Source organism: Acipenser ruthenus, chromosome 21 (assembly GCF_902713425.1).
Source record: "Acipenser ruthenus chromosome 21, fAciRut3.2 maternal haplotype, whole genome shotgun sequence".
Classification (NCBI taxonomy): domain Eukaryota; kingdom Metazoa; phylum Chordata; class Actinopteri; order Acipenseriformes; family Acipenseridae; genus Acipenser; species Acipenser ruthenus.
Window position 1 is genome coordinate 29,654,395 of NC_081209.1, and position 22,398 is coordinate 29,676,792.

A 22,398-nucleotide genomic window follows, 5' to 3' on the forward strand; every position below is an offset into this window, starting at 1 on the left:
TTTTCCGCAAATTTGTGTGATACCTAGGACAGGTTCCCCCCCCCCCCCCATAACTACAATTCCCAATGCAGCCTGACATTGATAAATTAAAGTCTAATTGATTGTGTCTTCCCAGTAATTATACTTTTCCACATGGATGAATCAGAGCTGTTATCTTGTACAATAATGTGAAGTATTGTTCTTTCTGATCAAAACCAGTTTGTACAGCGCTGGGTGTTTGAGACAATGACATTTCAAATGCCTTCCCAAGTACTGAAGGTCATTTGAAATAAGTTCATACAACAAGCCCTCAGGGCTCATCACATCACCCTCCATGCTGGCATGGATATGCACACTTGAATGGTTTAACATTAAATATAAATAAAGAAGCATGTGTTACAGAAACCAGAATGCTGCCGGAGTCTGTTTCTCACTCGGGTGTTCTCACATTACTGTGTAACTGGCTGGCGGAGAGAGATGAAGGCATTGCCTCAGATGCTTTGGCAGATAATTCAGCAGCAATTTAGAAATGTACAACACATGTTGTTACCACGTAATTACAGCATTCTTAAATAAAGCGTTACACAAATGTCATTTGAATACTTTCATATTACGGTAACACTGCAAAATAAATGATCCTTACACCTTATTTAGAAAGGATATTTCAATGCCTTTGACAGTGGTTTGTGGTGTGAACTGAGAATAAGAACCAGACTGAAATAACCTAGCATTTGGGAAGATTAAAAGGAACTAGTCTTGGATAAAAAATGTTGGCCAGAGGGCTTCAGTTTCACAGTGAATACATAAATCTTCTCCTTAATCCCTTATCACTGCACTTCCTTTTATATAGAAATACTTTGATATAAAATGCAGAGAAACAAGAACTTCTTGAATTGTCTTCAGAGTTTGAAGTGGTCCTTCTGGTTACCGAACAGAATCTGTTCAAGCTGCTGTACAGAGGTTTGTGCATGGCGTGAGAATATGTCCTATAATTGCATATTCTGTCTATAAGCAGTGGTTACAAACATCTGGAACGCAGTGAACTGCATGAGCTCTGTGAAAACGTGTTTCTTTTTTATGGTAATTGTTTCCTTGTGCAGATCTTTTCTGAGAGCTTGGCTGTTTTTCAGAAAGCACATAGAAGAAACCAAAACGTTTTTTTTGTTTTTTTTTCAGTAGAAAATACCAGGTTTATTCAAGGTGTATGAAACGTGTGGACTGTACAGCCAATTAACCCCTTGCACCAACTATAGTAAGGTGCACTTTTGTTTTCTGCTTCCAAATAAAAAGTCAGCTGTTTTTAATAAGTGGTTTCTTTTTTTTTATTTTTTTTTTAAGGCTAAACCAATCCAATTGTCCCATTCTGGAGGATGAGGATTTATATGAAACACACCCCTGGTTTGAGCTGTTAGTGAAGATACAGGAAATCATCAAAAACCCAACAGGTAAGGTTAGGCAGCATATCGGGGGTTAATGCAGCAGACTATGTCTTTGTCAGTGCTGTGCACTGTCTACACATAGAAAAGTCATTCTGAAGGAATAACAAACCCTGTGAGATTCCAGAGTACACTGATTGTCAGCAAGGACGAACCCCTGGGGAAGCAGCACTTGATCAAAACCTATAGCAGCCTGTCAGGAGATGTTTAAGGCAGCATGGAATTATTTCTGACTACATGTATTACCACATACAAAGTATATCTCGGAAATGATTTCTGCAGCCGCGTGATGCTCTTTTTCCAGGCTCTGAGTGTGACTAACTAAACAAAGGAAGCTGCAGGGCTCCACTAATCATTCACAGTCCTGATTTGTAATGGAAGCAGACAAATGAATCAATTTACGCAAACTGAAAGTGAAGGAGCACAATGCTTGTTGCATATCAATACAATGTAGCATTAACTGTACTGGTCGGTCTTTCTGGTCAAAACATTTGCAGATGTTTATCGCCCACTTTTATTTAATTCAAACCGCAGTTACTTATATAAAGACAACCATCGCCTTAAAGGGTTTTTTTTGTGTGCTCAAAATCGAATTATGTTTGGCTGCTTTTTTAAAAAAAATGTTATTGTTGTAGTTCAAATTATTATTTGGCAACGTTACTGTAATTCTGCACTCAGTGGACACCACTAAAGAGTGGATAATACAAGAGAAATAGTTTACCCTGCAGGATCTGTCAAAAAGAGATGCATTATAGTACCACAATGGATGCACTGCAGTAGTATTTTATAAATGTATAATTTCAGGCTTTGACATGGTTGCTTTAATGTGTTTGTTTTTTTGTTATTGTTGTTTTTATAGACCCCAGCATTATTTTTCAGTCCAGCCTGACAAATGCCCAGATCCTGATACCCAGTAACCAGGCCAGTGTGAGCAGCATGCTGCTGGAGGGGCACACCCTGCTGGGCTTGGCAACCATCATGTTCTCTCCGGGAGGCTTTGATCAGGTGCACTAAGCTGACTGCTTCTCTCTGCAGGGTTACAGAACACCCTGCAGCAGTTGCAAGAAACGCATTGCTTTACCGATCCATGACGTGTCGGTACACAGCACAATCCTGATATTTTTATTCTGTGCATCGTGGGTTACAAATCAGATGGGTAGTAAAACAACAGCGAGCATTTGTCAGCTTTTACTGTGGGTGCCAGGAGAAAGAGGGTCTGAATTCTGTTAAACACAATGGCACGACAGCACAGGATACAGCACAGAATGTATATAAAAGCATCTGCATTATGAACAGTCCTGTATATGAACTATATTTGAGGCTGGCCACTATATGAAGTTTGGTGGTCTTACACGTTATCTGTTTTGACTGTAATATAGTCAGTACATTTTTTGTATTTGTTTAACAGATGCGCATGTAAAACCTCATCAAGCCACCCTAGAGCGTTTTGTTACTCATGCCAAATATCTGACACGTCTTCTTAATTCATTTACAATACAATACTGAATCTTCTGCAAGAAAAGGGCATAGTTGAGTTTCAATAAGAGGCGATTGCTTTTCAAGTCATTGCAAATGCCAATGGAATTTCATAAAGGATACGAGAATCTTCTAATACGTATCAGCTGTTGTTTTTACGTTTTATTAAAATAAATTGCCTGCTAAAGCTGATTGGATATGGAAACAAGTACATAAATAATCCATTTTCAAAAATGACCTTTTAGAGATGTGTTCTTCATTTAGAAAAGTGTTCTGATAGGTAATGTGTTTCAGAAGACATTTTATTTGTGGTTGTTCTGTACTTGCATAAGCCTGTATAGTGAGTTGATTGAGCAGCAAGCTGGAGCCCCTGAGATTCGAAGTCATTGGCGAGACAGATCTGTAGGGCGCTCTGTGCCTGCAGGAATGGGTTGTGAGTCTTATTATTCACTCTGCTGTCACACATCTCGTATCCTTTCCGTTTCCAACAGGTTGTTAGTCCCAAAGAAGAGGAAGATGACTCCCTGTGGAAAGTGGACCCGCAGCTCCTGAAAATGGCCCTGGCTCCCTACCCCAAACTGAAATCCGCGCTGTTCCCACAGACCACTCCCCGAGGCGTCCCGCCACCTGACATCTCTGTCTATCACCTCGTCCAGGTACCTGTGAGACTGTGTCAAGCCCTGTCATACTCGCCTAGGACAGAAACTCCACACGGAACTGCAAATACATGTCTTTCATACCAGCCTGTGTAATGTACAACCAAACAGACCACGCCTTTCAGATTATACCAAATCGCTGTGAGAATATATATATATATATATATATATATATATATATATATATATATATATATATATATATATAATAAATATATATATATATATATATATATATATATATATATATATATATATATATAATAAATATATATATATATATATATATATATATATATATATATATATATATATATATATATATATATATATATATATATATATTGTAATTATGGAGGGAGGAAAGTTTTAATGTTGTGTAACTTTAGGTTGATTTGCTTTCAGGACAGTACCAGGGAAAAACATGTTCAATATACAAGTGTGTGTGTGTGTGTGTGTGTGTGTGTATCTATTATATATATATATATATATATATATATATATATATAAAATATATATTTGACAGTCACAAAACGTACTCTGCTGTGGTGGACAAGCTGAAGAAAACGCTGAACCCTGAAGATCTATTTAAATGTGTTTCTCCTGCTTTTTGGAGCAGTTTTAAACTCATGTCTCCTCCTGTTTGGCTGCCTTAGGTAACTCAGGCTAACCTGGTTGAATTAGCTAACAGCCTTGAGGAGGTAGCAATTAAAGACTGATAAAAAGAGAACATGTCTAGATGTACATCACATTTCCAATAAAAAAAAAAATCTTCATCTTCTTAACCAGACAAATATTGCAGAAAATAAAAAGTACCCTTCGGATTTAAAGTTGAACTGCCTGATGCATGCATCTTTATTCCTGTTTAAATTAAAGCCTGCATAGATGTTTAGAGAAATAGTAACTAACATTTGCCTCACCACCCTCAGAAGATGGCATGTCTTCAAAGCCGTTTGAAAGTGTGGTAATCGCTAAGTTATAGGCTTTGACATCTTTTGCTAATCACTGCCCTTCAAGTATAACCTGGAGGGAAGGTTAGTTAGTAGTAAGCAGAGCCTAAAGGGAACAGATGTCTGTGATATATAAGCCTTCATGCTGTTTGTCACACTTGGAGTATGCAGGAATACGTAAGCCTTGCTAGCTAAATGAACCAGATAAATGAACACTGGCAGTGTTATATCACACAAACAGTGATGGGTGAATATACAGTAGTGTTCTTGCTGTTAGATACCATATTTATATAAAAATAACGTCATCAAGAGGTCTGTCACAGAAAACAACTACTGTAGAAAATAATTAAAGCAACATTGTTCTAGTTACCCTGTACCTACTGTATGCTACAGCTTGAGAAACACTCTCTGCAGTCGTGTTAAATCTCGCCATGTACTTCTCAGAAGTGCTTGAGGTTAAGTCATGGAGACCATGATCAAACTGTACAGCTGGTTGCAGTGAGATTCCGGTGGGTGTAGCTCTTGGCGTCTTTATCAGGGCAGAGGCACAACTTGTGTGTATGCTTGGCCAGGGGCATGTATGTTACTAACAGACCTTGTTCTATCTCTTGCAGTCTTTGTTTCCTTTTGATCCTTCGAGGCAGTTTGGATGGCAGTCAGCCAACACTCTTGCGACTGTTGGTACGTGTCTCTCTTCTCTTCTGTAGTGATACTCAAGTGAATGGTAACTCTTGTTGGGTGGATTATTGCTCAGCACTGAATTCTTTGGGGAAGATGCACTCAGGGTCACCAGCTTTAGATTTGAAATAGCTAATGGTATACGGTTGTTTTTACTGTTAATACTCTTCTTTAAGTTCGGAGACAGTTTATTGAAAACTTGTTTTGCACATTCGTGACAGATACATCGAGTGAGTTGCCCCACTTCTCCTGTCTTGACCTTGTGAACAAGTATGCCGTTACTGAGCGCTTGGATTTCCTGTACTATCTGCGTCACGGCCGCCCTTCCTTCGCTTTCGGGACCTTTCTGGTTCAGCAGTTATCAAAAAACAATTCTACTGCAAGGGAGCAGTAAGTACAAGACCATACAGCCTCCTAGGTTTTGCATAGGACATGTTTTAAATGTTGTAGTTTAACTACGAGTCAAAGCATATAGAAGGTTTAAATGTCAATTTTTGATTTTGAAATACTGGTTTGGTTAACTGTTACACACGTTTTTTAATGTCCGGTAGGGAGCATTAACCACCCAGAGTACAGTGAATGACTTTTTGTTTGTTTCAGAATCACACAGGCAGCCATCGAAGCATATAAACTGGGTCTCATCTACTTTGATGAACCTCCAGTGGCTGCAGCATGCGTTTGCTTTTATGAATTGCTGGGTATCAGCAGCCTGAAGTTCAGAGTTGATTTAAAAGTTGCAAATTTGATCCTGAAGCATTGGACCAGAAGCACTGAAGAGTCACAGAACCCCTCGCTTAGAGAATCTTTAGGTATTTAAGCATTACCATGCATATTGCAAGCTTATCTTTTGACGCATAAAGGTGCAAGACCCCATACACTTTATATAATAATGTAATTATAACCTACGCAGTAGGTACTGTATCTAAGGTATCATTAGATTATGCATGAGTAATCCTTATCAGGGTCTGTGGAACCAGCGGACTGTAGTGCAGGCAAACTATGCCTTATGGGGTGCAAAGCCTGATCTTGCACCCTGGAATGCCCAGTATACAAATTTAGTGTCATAACAATTTTGAACATCAGTGTGTTCTTGGACATTTATAAATGTAGTAGTAACCTATGAATTGAGACGGTGGGGGGGCGGATTAACTACAGATTGGATGGATGGTCAGGTATGTGGATGGATGTGGAAGAAATGTTTCGGTGAGTAGCAGGTCATGTTCTCAAGTTGTCTGATTTTGTTAAAACATGCCATGTTTGATTAGCTGTTGCTTGCATGCACTCAGCACCCAGAACTTTATGGACATGCTACTGCGTTTGCTGCTGCTTTTCATAAAGACATTTTGTAATTTTAACACACTCAGACCACAAATATCTTGGTATCCCAAAGCACTCCCCAGAAAAAGTTTGGATGGCAATTGTTATTTTTCGTGTTTCAAGTGTACTATGGATTTTTTTCTAGAGTTTTTACTTTCCTTTATTTAAGCTGAAAAGCTGCATAAGCTTGTAGAGACTGAAAAACAAACAGCAGAAGAGTTATTGATCCATCTTGAAGCTGCTGTGCTGGATAACCTTGAGAGAAGGAGCATTAGCAGGTACGATCTTCCTCAGAGAACCAAGGCAACAAATCATTAGTGCAACAAGTCCCTTTATATTTTGTTGATCGCTGTTCAGCCTAAGAGAATGTTTATAAACACTTAAGAATAGGGCCCTGTATTACAAGTTATAGCTGCCCATTGGACACCATGTTAGGCCAAGTGAGGTCCTACTAAGTGTAACACAGGAAGTGCAGTTATAGTGTTGTGGCAGGGTAAACAGGCCTTGGGGGGAATATTAATGTGGTAGTAAGAGGTGATAAAATGATTTTTAAAAGCCTTAGTTGTTGATCCTTTAATATAAACAGAGAAGTGTTTTTGATTCCTGTAATCTGTTGGTTTTCCTTGCAGGACCTCGTATGAGTCTGGTCAGGAGTGGTCTCTGGTGGCTGAGTTCTGCAGGCTTCATGCTGTGACCCTGAGCACAGCTTACCTGCAGGACTGTGCCAGACAGAATGAGTGGCTGCAGTTCCTCGTCTTCATCCAGCTTCACAATTACCAACCAGAGCAAGTGAGTAGATCCTGAAAACCACACTTCTCTTTACTTAATGACTGCGTACAAATATGAGCTGCTCCGGGTTCGTTAGGAGCCTAATTATCACACAAGTTAATGAGGTGACACGCAACTTAAAGCGAAATCTGAAATTCAGTGATTTTGAAAGAAACTTAACAAGTTCAATTGAATTGAAGGCACTGAAAAAGACTTCTAGTCAAACGGTTGTCATTGAACTTATTAGGTTTCTTTTAGTATCTCTACATGTAAGACTACTGAGTGTTTAATATTTATGGGTGCATACCTGAAATGCAATGGAAAACTTATTTTCTGTAATGTCTAAGAGTGCTGTATTTAATACCAGCTTATATTTTATAAAAAATAAAAAACTTTGACTCGGAATGTTTTTTCCAGTCGATGAACATTTCCGAAGGCGTGTGAGTCAGAGCACAGATTAGAATGAATGAAAGGGCTGGTGCTGGGGTGACTGAAGGTTTCAGAGAGAGAGGTGGAAGGGAGTGTTGGCTTGAGTCAAGGGGATTCTCATCACTGTGTGGGAATGCATTTTAGCACAGTTTAATCATGAGCGAGGCTGTTGGACTCTGTTAGCTTCACAAAAGCAGCATGGTTCCTCTTCAGAACTTCCTAAAACCTTGGCTTAATGCATTCAAACCTGCATGGGTTCATCATGGAAACAACCTTCATGAATAAAACATTGCCCTGTAGTTTAACCCTAAAATAAACTGATACAAACTGTTCTTTTTTATATAATTTTAGGAAGTTAATAGCACAGACATTGGTATATGTTGAACGTTGCGGCATGCTGCCCTTTGAATTGCGGTTTTGTCCGTTTTCGTCTTTTTTTTTTTTTTTTTAAATAAAGGTGAAAGCACTGCTGAAGGAGTTTAGCCCGGCCCTGCAGGATCACCTCTCTCTGGCGTTTGAGAATCTGCAGTTTGTGCCTCCAAGCGATGAAGAGAACGATCAGGGACACCCGGAAGCTGCCGGGCCTGTCCTGCAGAACAAGAAAAAGAGGCCCCAGAATCTGTTCCAGGCACTGCTGCTGAGCCAGGACCAGCCCAGCCCGTGGCGCTATCTTCTGTCCGAGGCCATGGGTCAGCACTGCCCTGTCCTCAGTGTCCTGGCTGCCTGCGTTCAGGTAGTGAAGAGTGGCAGTTCTATAAATGGATATGGTGCATGTACAGTAAATATAAATAAATAGATAGATAGATAGATATATTTTAAATTCATTTTATTAAGACCAGATCACCTTTAGGGGCCACACTCTCTCTGTGCTTTTCAATCTGAACATCTCTCTCTCATTAGAACTATGCACACCATTCTGCTCAGCTCCTCTGGTGACTGCATTTTAAGAATAAACCCGCAGCTCTAATTAACTGGAGGCCTCCATTACTTTTCAAAAGCCACGAGATGCAATCAAATTAACGAGGAAGGTTGTTTTTGTCTTGCCGCCAGCACACTCTGATTTTTGATCTTGCCGTTTCTTTGAACAGCTGGATGAAAGGGTATGGAAATTCTTTCATCATCATAATATTAATTATAACAATAACAATTCAATGTATTGCAGGATTCTGAGATCCTGCAGTGTCTCTGCGTCTGGGTTCTTTCTTCAGTCGATGATGTCACAGTTGCTGAAGCAACAAGCCACATCCGAGAGTGTGTGGAACACCATGAGTGGAGTCTCCATGACCTGTCACTCATCTGGAAGGTTCTGGTGAGAAGACAAAGGATTAAATCCCTCATCAGAGGCTTCCAGCTCTTCCAAAAGGTAGGGGGTGTGTCTGACATGGCCAGTCACACACCTTTCTTGACTTGCAGATGATTAAGCCCAATAAGCTATTAACAGTCAACACACTGATGGGTTTGTGGGGTGTTTAGGAGGAAATGGTTTGGTATAAAATCTATACCTGTTCCTGTTTTGTTACCCCATCATTACAAAGCTGCTGTATACAAATCCTCAGATCAATCTAGCAAGCCATTCTGAAGTTATAAGCTTTATCAGCTTTAATAGAAACAAACATCCACGCACCCAAACAAGAAAACCTAAACAGACACGATTGTGACAAAATCCCATTGTTAAGAATTCTTAAAGTACCACGAAGGGTAGCGTTGGATGGGCATATAACTCCCATTGCAAAACGCTCGAAACATTTACATTATCAGTATCTAGAATTTGATCTTTCTTCTGACTTCCCCTTTGTAAATTCACAGTATATACAGTATATATATTTCTGAAGGGAGATTGATTTTGTAATTAAATAAAATGTGCTGTTCTTTTCAGGACTCCCCGCTAGTGTACATGTTGCAAATGTACGAGCTGTGCAACGATTACAAAAACTACAGCGAAGCAAAGAGCAAGCTCCTCGAGTTCCAGAAGTGCCTGATCAGTGTAAGTGTTCACTGCAACAGGTTGTTGACCCAAAATGCTTAAACACGGGATGGAGGTTAATGTAATGCCATAACTGTAGGTAAAGGGAAGTTTATTGATAGGATGGAAACACAAAATGTTAATGTGCATAAGGCATCTATTGTTCAGATTAATCTCTTGTGAGGTTAATAGGACAGAATCAGACTCTCAGCTAATCTTCTGGCAAAGAATGGATGCTTTACTTAAAGCAAAGTGTCTCAGTGAAAGGTTTTTTCCTAATACATGCTAAGAAAAGGAATCGCCTTTCGTAAAAAAAATGAAGAGAAAATAGCGAGGTTAAACACGTCAGAGATATGGCATTTATAAAATATTGCTTAGAGGTAAAACATTTTGAGATTTCAATTAGGGTATGTAACTATAGTTTCCATCCCGGAGCTTCGCAGTAAGCCTGTAATCACCACGGCAAGCTGTGCTGAAAGACAGATTGCTGCATTTCTTTCTTACTGAAACAATGAATCAGTGAGTCTTTTGAGAGGCTGACCTTCTTTGTCTCGAGTGAAAGGCTTTCAGGGTGACTTCAGTGCGCCGCTATACAAAGGAGATGGAATATACTGTTTGCAAGAGTGGATGTTTTGTGAAGGACTAAATATGGAGAAAACACCTTTATTTCACTTCAAACTTGTAGCTGTCAGAGAATGTGTTTGAAGTCCTCAGAGCCATTGCTTATTACAACATTCTCATCACAACCACCATGCCACACAGGCTAGCACTTTGGCAAGGCTACTGAGGATGTGTAGCCCCGTGTGTGGGTATATAGCAGAGCCCTGTGCGTGGGTATATAGTAGAGCCCTGTGCGTGGGTATATAGTAGAGCCCTGTGCGTGGGTATATAGTAGAGCCCTGTGCGTGGGTATATAGTAGAGCCCTGTGCGTGGGTATATAGTAGAGCCCTGTGCGTGGGTATATAGCAGAGCCCTGTGCGTGTGTATATAGCAGAGCCCTGTGCGTGGGTATATAGCAGAGCCCTGTGCGTGGGTATATAGCAGAGCCCTGTGCGTGGGTATATAGTAGAGCCCTGTGTATGGGTGTATCGTAGAGGCGGCTGATTGTAGCTAGAGAACTGCTTGTGCAATTGTGATGAAACTTGCAAAGGTCGTTCTTTAACACAATGTATTCATGATGTTATTTATTTACTTACTTATTTATTTATTTATTTATTTATTTAACCAGGAGATTTACCCATCGAGACCGAGGCCTCGTTTACAAGGGGGTTCTGGAAAACAATAAAAAAGACAATTTCAATGTATAAAAAAACTATTATAATATACAAACAACACGATAAAAACACGTGTGGTTCAAACTTAATCAGCAGCACTCGGAGATCAAATAATAGCGTAAATAAGTCTGTCTGTTAATGTAGACTGAAGGAGAAGCATTGGCAGGAGGTTCTAAGCAATTCCCTGATATGATCTTTAAAACCAGAGAAGGAGAGATTATCAAATTCCATCTTCATACTATGATGGAAATAATTCCTTGTCCTTTCTACCAGAGCTGTCAAATAAGGGGGTGCCAAAAAACCTTAAACCCAATGTAATAATGGACCGGTATCTAGAATCTGCCTGTATGTCACACTCACACCAGAGAATCTTGGCTTGCCCCATTGGGATGAAACTTGGTAGCAACATGCTTTGGCGCAAGCTGCCGAGATTACTAGAATGTGGGTATACGGTTTGTGGAGGCAGCGCTCCAGCCGATCAGCATGTCAAACTAACATCTTCACATGTGCACACAGCGGCTGTGGATCAAGGTGTTTTACCTGTTCATCATTCTTTCTGGTAGCTCTTATTCTGTATTTATAGCTGTGACATTCTTTAAAAAACTAAAGTGTTGTTATATGTGCTCACAGCTGAAAACCACAAGCCCAAAGGCTCCTGCGGTGATACCGCTGCAGTGGCTGGAGGTCCAGGCATCTTCTCTCCTGCACCTGATGATGCAGCAGTGTCGGACGCAGTACGAGCTGAGAAAACTGCTGCAGCTACTAGCAGACATGGACAGCATCCTGAAAACAAACGGTAGGGTGCTAATCATGTTCAGGGTTCAGGGTAACACCAGATTTCACGTGCACATCTCTCCACCACATGCATTTTCCAGCTGTTCCACACTATTAGTAGAGCCTCCGTCAAAGACTTTAGACCTTGCCTGCATTCTGGGTTCTTCAATCCAATAGGTTCTCTGTAATTGTATTAATTGAGAATATTTTTATACAAATACCGTTAATACATTTTATTCCTTTTCTCACTTCTCAGCTAATGAACCTGTTCACTTTCAGAAGAGCTCTGTGATAGTCTGTTGCATAATATAGCATCATTAAAAAACAGGATTTAAGAGGGTTTTTGTAGTATTATTTCAGGCAGATTTTAGTTAAATAGATAACCGTGGCGTGGACACAGACTGTCATGGTAAAATAGTAACACATTTCCACAAATGTGATTGTCAGGTTATCAATCTAATGTCCTGCATGGATAGATGTATGCTCCCAGTTCATTGTTTTGCTCATGTTATTTATACTTCCTTTCCATCTGCAAGTCCTGTTTTGTGATGTTTGATATGCCCCAGAGGTGATTCATGACTTTAAATCTGAGATCAGTGTCTGGTCTAAGGTCACTGGAGGAGAACGCATTTTTATTTTTGTTCTTGTTAACATTCTGCCTCAGTTTCTGTGCATATTCAAGTCTGTTCCGACTTGAAAAGATGTTCCTTTTTAAAATGTTCGTTGTTCTGTTTAACATGTTCGGAGAGACAGATATGTAATTATTCTGCATGCACGGTGAACACTTTGGAAGCCTGAAGGTAATTAGCTGTCCCTCTGAAAGTGAGGGTGCTGAAACCCATCATACACGGATGGAAATTAGCTGGGTCACTGCTTTCTATCACATGCCCATGTTTTGATTGTCTGTCAGCCACTGTAATCAGGAGACCCAGCTGCTGCCTGTTCTAGAACTGCTTTTTTAATTATAAATCTGTGGCATGCCCAGTGTTTACTTTCCATAACACTGATGCAGATATCAACGGGGAAAATCTTTTTTTTTTTTTTTTTTTTTTTATTAAAAAAGAAGCAATAACATAGCCTGTGGACCAGTACACACACTGAGCCTATATTTCCAACCGTTGTTGTGACAGGTTGGCCAGCGGTTCCAATGACATGTCTTTGACTTTTCACTTTCCTTACACCAGGCCCAGATTTCAAGAAGCTGAGCGTCCTGAGTGAGATATTACAGGACACGCGGATCTCCATCAGCCTCCCGGACCTGACCAGCTCCCCCGCGGAGAGCCTACAGAATGAGTGCAGGAGGGTCCTGGGCCTGCTGCTGGAGGAGGGGCTCTTCCCTCTGGCTCGACGGGTGGCTGAACTGGCCGAGCTCCCCGTGGACAGCCTGGTGATCCAAGAGGTCTGGCTACCACTTATTATAAAGCGTTTGCTGTCTAACAAAATCACCAAGTCTTAACCTTTTATTCACTTCCTCGTGCTATGTATATTCATCCCAAACGTGTAGTTTTGAAAGAAAACACACTTCTTATAGCACAACGTATGTTTTTAAACATGATTATCCGGGTGAGAAATTCTCTGTTTGCAAGCTCTGCTTTCTGATTGTGTTGCACTTCTTTGGTCATATATATGTAGAATAGGTGGGGACTGGCAGTGTTGAATAATCGTATTATCAACATGATTTTGAATGAGTGAGGGGAGTAGGTTGTTGTGTTGTTTTTGCATTTAGGATCTCCAGTGAAGCTCAAAGCAAGCTCCGCATCAGATAAGGGAGAGTTAAAGAAACTACTACTGTTTTTGATGATAAAATGCAATGTTATTTTCAGCTAATACAAGAACTACAGACTTTGAAAGAGCACAGGCAGTGGGAGAGAAAGGAAACCCGAATTAAGTTTTGGAGGAAGTGCAACAATCGATTTCAAAGCAACGGCATTAACAGCGTGGCGGTGTCCGAGTTCTTCCTGGCTCAGGCAGAAGCCATGCAGATGGAGGAGTCTCCACTGGAAATGCGGATCCTGAGCCTGCAGGAGAAGTGGTTACTGCTGACCATGGCTGGACACTGGCTGGCCCGACAAGACCCTGTGCCTGTCGAGCAGCTGGAAAAGATGGAAAAGAGAATATGGCTGTGCCGGATTTGCCAGGAAACCTTGCTGACAGCCACGGAATCGAGCGCCACGTTCTTCCGCCCTGTTTCAGTTGCTGGCGACTGTTCCTTTGACGTTCTAATCAAGGAGTTCTCTTTCTCCAAGCTGGGGGTGCTAAACTGCCCCAAGTACCTTAAGCTCGAGGGTCTGCCGACCAAGGAGGCTTCAGAAACAAGGCTGGACGCCACAGAGAGAGAAGCTCTGGCTGCCCTGATTGGGAAGCTGCTGGATGGGGGGTGTATCCACGAAGCCAGCCGCGTCTGCAGGTACTTTGACTTCTTCCACCGGGATGTGTCTCTGGTGCTGCACTGCAGAGCCTTGGCGTCGGGAGATGTGGAGAGAGGCGACCTCCACCCCGCCATTCAGGTGATCCTTACTGCAGGATCCACGATGGGGCTAGAGGGAGGCACCGGGAGGAAGCACATTCCAGGCAGTGAGTATGAGGAGACACAAGGGGGCAGTTGAGAGCAGGGTGGGGCAGGGATGGGTCTGCGTCTAGTGCTTAGGTTAACAAGGATGGGCATTTTGAACAGGAAAGTGAACTTGCATAAAAAAGATTTTTCATAAATGGTAAGTCGCTGAAGCTAACTTACTCTCGCACAGCTTCTGTAGGTCTTGTAGATCCCGTGACAAACCTACAATCTCCAATTTTTTTGGCCAGTCAGTTTAGTTTCATGTCCCAGGATGACTAGTACCATATTTTGCTCCTGTAATGCAGTAAAAGTTTAATAGCACCACACTAGGTCCTACAGGGGACGCAGAATGGAGTGAGTCATTGCATTACAGAAAGAGCGAGCTACTCATATAAAAATATTTTCAGTTATTCAGAGCTGCCAAGGCCTGCAATAACCCTGAATCACTGCATAGTTCATATAAGCCTGGGCTCAGTTTATTAAAACATAAAAATGTGTTTGTTTTATGGGAAAGCACATCAAAAATAATGAAGGTTTATACATCTTGTAATGTGTTAAAGTGGGATTTTAGATTGATAGTATTTGAGATTGATATAGAACTTGCATTCACTTACTGTTTGAGACGGAGGGGACCCATTATATTTTTTCACAAATGCTTTCGGGAGGTATTTTAAAAGTAGTAAATGATTATGCTAGGAGTATCATGCATGTTTTTAGAGTACAGGAATGCATGAATAGAACCTGCTGAAGTAGGAAGCGAGTCACAGATACCCTTGCTATATACAGTAACACGTTTTTTATGTGAAACCGGTGTGTGTCTAGTATAAGCTATGTATAATACTCATGTCTGAACATTGATGTCGCTTTTTTGGAAATCTGAAGACATGTTTTTATTTTTCAAACAGACAAGTCCTAATATTTTATTTCTGAAGCTTTTAAAACCAATACTGCAGTGTTTTTTTTTTTTATCCCGGAAATGCATTTATTTCTGCAGATGAATACTGTGCATCTGTTGATCTCTAGATAGTGGCGGTAGGTAAACTCTCTCTCTCTCTGTTCTCATAGCAATGAGCCTGGACAGCTGTTCCTCCTTCGTAGTGGTGTTGCAGCCAGATGACCAGTTTATTAAGGAGCTGCAGATTCTTGCAGACGAGTGCCACCATGGGAAGAATTACTGCAGGCAGGTCCTGAGCCTGTTCCAGCTCTCCCAGGTATCCAGTCGTAATGCTTCCTCAATTCATCACGCTGCGTTCACAGACACTGCAGGGACTGTAGGGAAGGGAGAAGGGGACTCTTTTTAACTTGGTGCTCAACTTGTCACTAGAACATTAAACAACACTGTTGCAAATGTAAGTCACAGAAGCCTTAAGCAGATTTTTTTTTTTTTTTTTTTAAATGAATTCTAAAAAGCACATGGTCCAGTACAGTTATGTAGGGAAGTTTAATTGTAGCTTATATTAACATTACATCTGTGTTATTCTCCAAAATCCAGGATAGCTGTTAGTGTTAGTGGTCTAATACACTAGGTAATTATGTAGGTAATTACATGTTTCTTTACTAATATTCTTATACAGTAGTTGTGTAATAGAGGAACATTGCAGCTTATTAACATTTCCACATGTGTGTTACTCCATCATCCAGGGTAGCCGTTAGTGTTCTATTCTTTCACATAGTGCAGGATTCTTCCATGGTATCGCTCTGATTTGTCTGTTCAGGAGCTGGGATGTTCATACAGTGAGATCTCGGCCCAGGATTGGGAGACTGTCCTGCGGGAGGTGCTGTGGTCCCAGCAGCCCGACCGGTACAAGAGAGCCCAGGCCTTCATCACCATCCAGGGCATGGAGACGGAGGCCGTTGCAGAGCTGGTCTCAGGAGAGGTGGTGCAGGCGTTACTGAGCTCCGCAGAGGGGGCAGAGACAGGTTAAACACACGCTCCAGTTAACCAGTGGGGTTGGACTCGCACTGCACTTCTCAGTTTTAAGCAACTTATCGAAGCTTCTGAATCTGTATTACACTATTGCATTGTATTTATCTGTTACGGGTGAAAGGGCGACAGAGCAGCTCTCTGCTGTTAGATTTGCTGCCTGAGAGTCTTTTCCTATCTTAGTCAAGTATGACGGCACATACCTTTACTTCATCAATTATAATGTGTCTTGAAGCTTTACAGTTGATCATAAAAGTATTTACTGTTTTATTATGGGTTTCTGACTGAAAGTACTTTTAAGTGATCAGGGAGGACTGCTAATCCTGCTATGAGTAAGGCAAGCACAGCCAGGAGGATAATTGGGCAGTATCAGTTATATTGCAGTTCCATTTCACCACTTTAGTCACTTCTGTGTGATAATTGTGCCACAGTAGGTCGGTCACTTGAGGTGGTGGAGCCGAGACTGAGCGATTAGTTACTCAGATTAAACCTCTGAACGGGTGTTTTAACACCATTATCAGTCTGTTTCAGGCTTTACTAACACACCTGACACTTTGTAACTGCAGCTGTGAGGCAGAAGCAGATTTACAATCCTGGCAATGGGAAAGAGGCATTTCTGCAGCTTGCTAAACTATGCCAGGACCCGAACCTCGTTGGCACGAAGCTGCTGGATAAAATCTCCTCTATCCCCCACGGAGAGCTGGCATGCAGTAAGTCGCTGGGTATTAGCATTTCAATTCAATTCATCATTGCTGCTTAACAAGACTCCTTTACCAGCTGGGATTTGGGTCCTGTAAAGGTTCAGCTCGTGCATTGCTTTTAACGTTTTTTTTTGTTTTGTTTTTGGTGGAGCGATTATCATTAATTTGTCTGCAATTTCAGAATTAGTCATTTTAACTACTAAAAATTAATCTATTGACGACACAGGCTTTTTTATTCTGAGTTAAAAAATGATAATATTTTTATGTACAGGATAAGCCATGACATGTCTTGAGCTATATTTACCTATCTAATATAGCTGATAAATATCACACATACTGCATTTGCATTTGTGCATAAAAATATAAATCTAATGTACTGTTAGAAAAAAAAAAAGTTCTGACAAATAGTGTAGTTGAAGTGTCTGCAATGTGACATGCTCGTTGAAAAAGATACTTCATACCATCTGTTTTCTCTTTGGGTTGAATTTCTTTAATACCCTAATGTGTGTTTATCATTATCTATTGTTTCTTTTTAGTTATTTATTTACCCGGTTTACTAACTATTGACGCTCAAAGTACAAAAAACAAAAAAGGCTGAACTTCTGAAATTAGGTGGTTTTAGAAATGACCACAAGGGCTGTGTTCAAATGTACTGTCATTTGTTGCAACCTCATACACAATCACAGTTCTGTCTCCGAGGGGACACAGACACTGCAGCTACCACGTCTCTAAAATGGGAATTAAAACCACCTCCCTCAGGAATGCAGCTTTTACAAGTGGTTTAAAACATGTTAAAAAGGACACCATAAAACAACAACAGAGAACACACATCATTGGAAATGAAACCGGTAGTGTAAGAACAGCATGAAGACGGCATAACGAAGTATTGCATGTTCTGCAATGCTGTAATCTGTAGCCGCACCGCGGGTGCTGTTCTCACTGTGCTTTTCTCTTGCCTAGCTGTGGATATGCTGGTCCTGGCCCATGACTGCTTCAGCCTGACTTGCCACATGGAGGGAATCGTGCGGGTCCTGCAGGCAGCGAGACACCTCTGTCACAACCACCTGGCACCCAGCGAGAAGTACAGCCTCATGGTGTGTCTCTAGCATCGGCCTGAACAGAGCCTGGAAATAAAACACAGTTCCATATTGCAAGCTGGGGGTTCTCTTTAGACCCTGAACGGGAATGAGCTTTTTTATAACACCCTACCCTTCCGCTATAATATGAGCAGGATATATAAACATCCATGGGCATTTTTTTTATATATATTTATTTGTATTCATTTTAGGTGCGGCTACTTACTGGAATTGGCAGGTACAATGATATGACCTATATCTTTGACCTGCTGCACCAGAACCATCGCTTTGAAATGCTGCTCAGAAAGAAAGTGGAGTCGGTAAGGAGGAAATCTCATACCTATTCATTATTTACAGGAAAAGAAAAAAATAATCTAATATTGGGAGAGATGTGTCCCTTTATTAACACCTGGGGGAGTTGTGTGATGGACAGTAACTTTCATATGAGAAATGTAAGAGCTGTTCTTTTAAAGGTGCTTATTAGCTAGCTGTTAGAATTAAACCCCACATTTTCTCTCCTGGCCTTTGTTGGAGATTTTCATTTGAAAAGCCTTTATGTATTTGGTGTGAATAACTTGTCATGCTCGGTTGCTCAGTGTCCCTAACCTGCTCCCCATCTTCACTTATACAGGAAGGGTGTTTAATGTTTCCCTGAGGCCCATAGCTGTGGGTCTGTCTGTGTCGATTCATGTGATCAGCATGGCGTTTTCTACACTCCCCCAGAGCGCTGCTTCATTCTCATCTGACGCTCCATTAATAGCTGAAACCTACTGTATCACATCTTCACAAAAGCATCAAGAACGGGATACACTTATTACAGTACAAAGTGTGCCTTTTCACATGTTATTGAAGTGAACTGTCAGATTGTTACAAACAGAGCAGTGTGTTTAATACCGGAACGTTGTACATGAAACGGCAGGGTTTGTTAAAATGCAGGTTTAACTGGTTTTTGAATTTGGATCTCTTTGTTGTCCAAACCAGTCCAGAATTGCTGACGGATCCTCAATATACCTGTTGGTGTTGGTGTTGGTGTTGATCTTCTTCTTCTTTTTCTTCTTCTTCTTCTTCTTCTTCTAGAATGCCACGCTGAAGACGGCCCTGCTGGATTACATCAAGCGCTGTCACCCCGGGGACAGTGAGAAGCACAACATGGTGGCGCTGTGTTTCAGCATGTGCCGGGAGATCGGGGAGAACCACGAGGGAGCAGCTCGCACCCAGCTCAAACTGATCGAGTCCCAGCCCTGGAGTGAGTGCAGGGGGCTTGACACGACCGCTGAGTGCCACACAGTCCCTGCACCCTGCAGTGCTGCCTTCTTTATTAGGCAGCCCTTTAACCCCACGGAACCAGTTCCATCATGGCGTGGGCGTGGCTACCGATTGCCTCATAATGCCATTCCACTAGCAGAACACAAAACCGTATGGTCTTCTTTCACCAACTATGGTTCCCAACTATAGTGTTCTAAAAGGGGAGCGCTGGATTATAAGACAGCATTGTTCAGAAAACGAGAGTGCATTTCATCTCAAAATATTTCATTTTGGCTTTGATAGAATAGAAATTGAGATGCGAGTCATTCTGCAGTGCAGGGCTGCCAATGCAGTGCCTATAATTTGAAGGATTTATTTTGAATACGTTTTAGATTCATAAAGAATAAAAAGCCAATTAAACTTTAGTGTGCAAGGCTACTTCTGCTGAACAAACTTTCATTTGTTTATTTTTCTTACAATGAAGCGGCGACAACCGAATTGAAGAAGTCCTTGGTGAAAGTCTTGACCCTTTTGAAAGATGCAGCTGAAAGTTATTCCAAGGTAATACCATCCCTTAGGCACAGGTGAAAATCAGGAAGACATCTTCACAAAATGCACTTTGTTAGTTGTTGGATATTACCTAATGCTGTTACAGAACATGTCTTTATTGTGCACTGTGACAATGTTGTACAAGTAACACACTGTCCACTTAGATTGTACCTTGAAAAGTTAAATGAGTTGATATTTTATACTTATACTGCTTATACTGGTATTTAGAAAAACACGAGCAAGAAAGAAACTGTACTTGTGACATTCCAATACCAAAACTCTAAAACAACTTTCAGAATACTCCCAGTGGAAGATATAAAAGGCTGCAACGATACTAGCCAGTATTGCATGAGGATGCACGCTGTGACATGTTGTTGTATAATTGAATTGAGTGGCTCTCTCATCCCCCACCCCCTCAGGACTGCTGCGCCCGGCAGGCTCTGAGGTGTGTCAAGCTGGCCAAGCTTGTCACCCTGCAGCTTCACTTCCTCAACAACAGCCAGGACAGGAAGCTAATCAACCTGCCCAGGCAGGACCTGCTGGAGGCTATGATCTCCCTGCCATTCTTCTACCAGGTACAGCAGAGAAATTTTAAAAGCGCACGCAAAATATCAGTATTATAATGTTCTTTGGTTTTGCAGAACATCATTCTTGCAATTTTGAGCTAACAACGTCTGTCTTAATTCTGTCATAATTTCCATTAAAGGCGTTTGTTGTTGCCGAAGCATATGACTTCATTCCTGATTGGGCAGAAGTTTTATACCAGCAAGTGATTGTGCGAGGGGATTTCACCTACTTGGAGGAGTTTAAGCAGCAGAGGCTACTACAAGCCAGCCTGTTTGAGGAAATATCCAAAAAGTAAGCATGCCAGCATCTTAATAGTGACAGCAAGGCACAATCGATTCCACACTGGAAATATGGAAAATAAATGAGGCGAAGTCAACCTTGTTTCTTTATCCAGAGACATATTTGTCTTTTAACTTGCAGTACTAAAAGTGTTTGCTTAGTTGCTCACTCTTGGAACACAGAACACAAGTTTCATCAGGGCAGCAGTGTGGCGTAGTGGTTAGGGCTCTGGACTCTTGACTGGAGGGTTGTGGGTTCAATCCCTGGTAGGGGACACTGCTGCTGTACCCTTGAGCAAGGTACTTTTACCTAAATTGCTCCAGTAAAAACCCAACTGTATAAATGGGTAATTGTATGTAAAAATAATGTGATATCTTGTAACAATTGTAAGTCGCCCTGGATAAGGGCGTCTGCTAAGAAATAAATAATAATAATAATAATAATAATACTGGATTAGCAGTTCTGATGATCTAGGAACACAATGTACCTTTCTCCTTACTCCATCCACCACACAGGAGATTTAAAACATCCAGTTAGTCAAACACTGTAAGATATTCTCCCTTGCATGAACAGGTCAAACATATTGTGAATGTTGTATTCTTAGGTATAGTGTGTACTGTCATACTGTGTTGCTATTCCAGAGTCAGGGGCTGCAGTGCATTTTACCAGGGTGTGTCGTCTATCTTTTCCAGATTCAAGCAGCACCAGCAGCACCCAGATACCACTGCAAGTCAGAATCTGAAGAAATTGCTGAAGTACTGTGAGGACATCTATATCTACTACAAACTGGCTTACGAACACAAGTTTTTTGATGTAGCAAACATGCTTTTACAAGATAACAAAACAAGCTGTTACCTAAATGACAAGCTTGCAAGCTAGATCAAGTCAAAAGACTGTTACTGCGGTGAGGAGGATGCAGTTCTCAGAATAAATTACTTTGTCTTACCAATAGAATTTCAATGTAAGACAATATGTGGCCATACGTTTACTTTCTGTGTTCATCAATTAACATGGTAATCGATTTTTAAGTTCATATATAATTGCTGCCACTTTATGCAGAATCATTGCCTTATAAAACTGGTCAATTATGACTGTAAAGCTTTTTTCTTCACACCACTTAAAACCTGTGTTAATAAAACATGATTGTGCACTTAGACTTTTCTTGAATTTTTTCTTTATTTTGTATTCAGGAAAATGGTAATGTATGCTTGTCGTTGATTTATGCATTCACCCTTAACCGGAAATTATAAATAAAACTTGGCAGTAATTCAGAACAGAAATTCCATGCGCTTCTTAATTTTGTGAAGATTATACAAAGCATTCATAATTAACAAGCAGCTGAAACAGATCATTTGATTGCTTTACTTTATATTCAAGAGAAATACAGTGAATAAGACTTGTGTTATAATTTATTATTTTTGGAACAAAACTAAAACCTAATGAAAACCTGAACAACTTGCAATCAATCAGGTAAATCAAACCGGCTCTTTTCGTTATTTATAAAGGCGTCAAATTCAGTCTTTATTCCATACGTCCAAGTAAATTACAACTTCTCACTTCCTTAATCCCTGCAAAAAAGCATCCCTGCAGTCCTTTATGTCTTTAGATAAATGGAACAGGGCTATTGTATCATGCAAATAAACCAATTGCTAATGTTACAAGTGCTGCATTGTTATGCAGAAGTCAAGGTCAAAAATAATGCTTTCAATGGAACATAATACAACAGTCTATTCTTCTGGTAGTATAATTGTCCTGTAAACTACACTGTCTATGCATGCACTTAGTCCTTCCTAAGAAATATT

The 22,398-nt window shown here is 40.8% G+C and overlaps 1 protein-coding gene across 1 annotated transcript in view; it reads left to right on the forward strand.

Moving 5' to 3' along the window:
* The window catches only part of LOC117427713 (spatacsin-like), a 36,802-nt gene extending 14,926 nt beyond the window's left edge, over positions 1–21,876 (forward strand). The window contains exons 17-40 of the mRNA XM_058995510.1: positions 1,318–1,424; positions 2,275–2,420; positions 3,383–3,547; positions 5,112–5,178; positions 5,397–5,565; positions 5,776–5,984; positions 6,662–6,770; positions 7,122–7,281; positions 8,147–8,422; positions 8,852–9,052; positions 9,566–9,673; positions 11,558–11,723; positions 12,886–13,100; positions 13,525–14,275; positions 15,321–15,466; positions 15,971–16,175; positions 16,746–16,889; positions 17,841–17,974; positions 18,169–18,276; positions 19,034–19,202; positions 19,686–19,762; positions 20,170–20,325; positions 20,457–20,608; positions 21,289–21,876. Of these exons, the coding sequence (XP_058851493.1) occupies positions 1,318–1,424; positions 2,275–2,420; positions 3,383–3,547; positions 5,112–5,178; positions 5,397–5,565; positions 5,776–5,984; positions 6,662–6,770; positions 7,122–7,281; positions 8,147–8,422; positions 8,852–9,052; positions 9,566–9,673; positions 11,558–11,723; positions 12,886–13,100; positions 13,525–14,275; positions 15,321–15,466; positions 15,971–16,175; positions 16,746–16,889; positions 17,841–17,974; positions 18,169–18,276; positions 19,034–19,202; positions 19,686–19,762; positions 20,170–20,325; positions 20,457–20,608; positions 21,289–21,475 (4,327 nt within the window). The 3' untranslated portion in view covers positions 21,476–21,876. The remainder of the gene's footprint in view (positions 1–1,317; positions 1,425–2,274; positions 2,421–3,382; positions 3,548–5,111; positions 5,179–5,396; positions 5,566–5,775; positions 5,985–6,661; positions 6,771–7,121; positions 7,282–8,146; positions 8,423–8,851; positions 9,053–9,565; positions 9,674–11,557; positions 11,724–12,885; positions 13,101–13,524; positions 14,276–15,320; positions 15,467–15,970; positions 16,176–16,745; positions 16,890–17,840; positions 17,975–18,168; positions 18,277–19,033; positions 19,203–19,685; positions 19,763–20,169; positions 20,326–20,456; positions 20,609–21,288) is intronic.
* Positions 21,877–22,398: the final 522 nt, after the last annotated feature.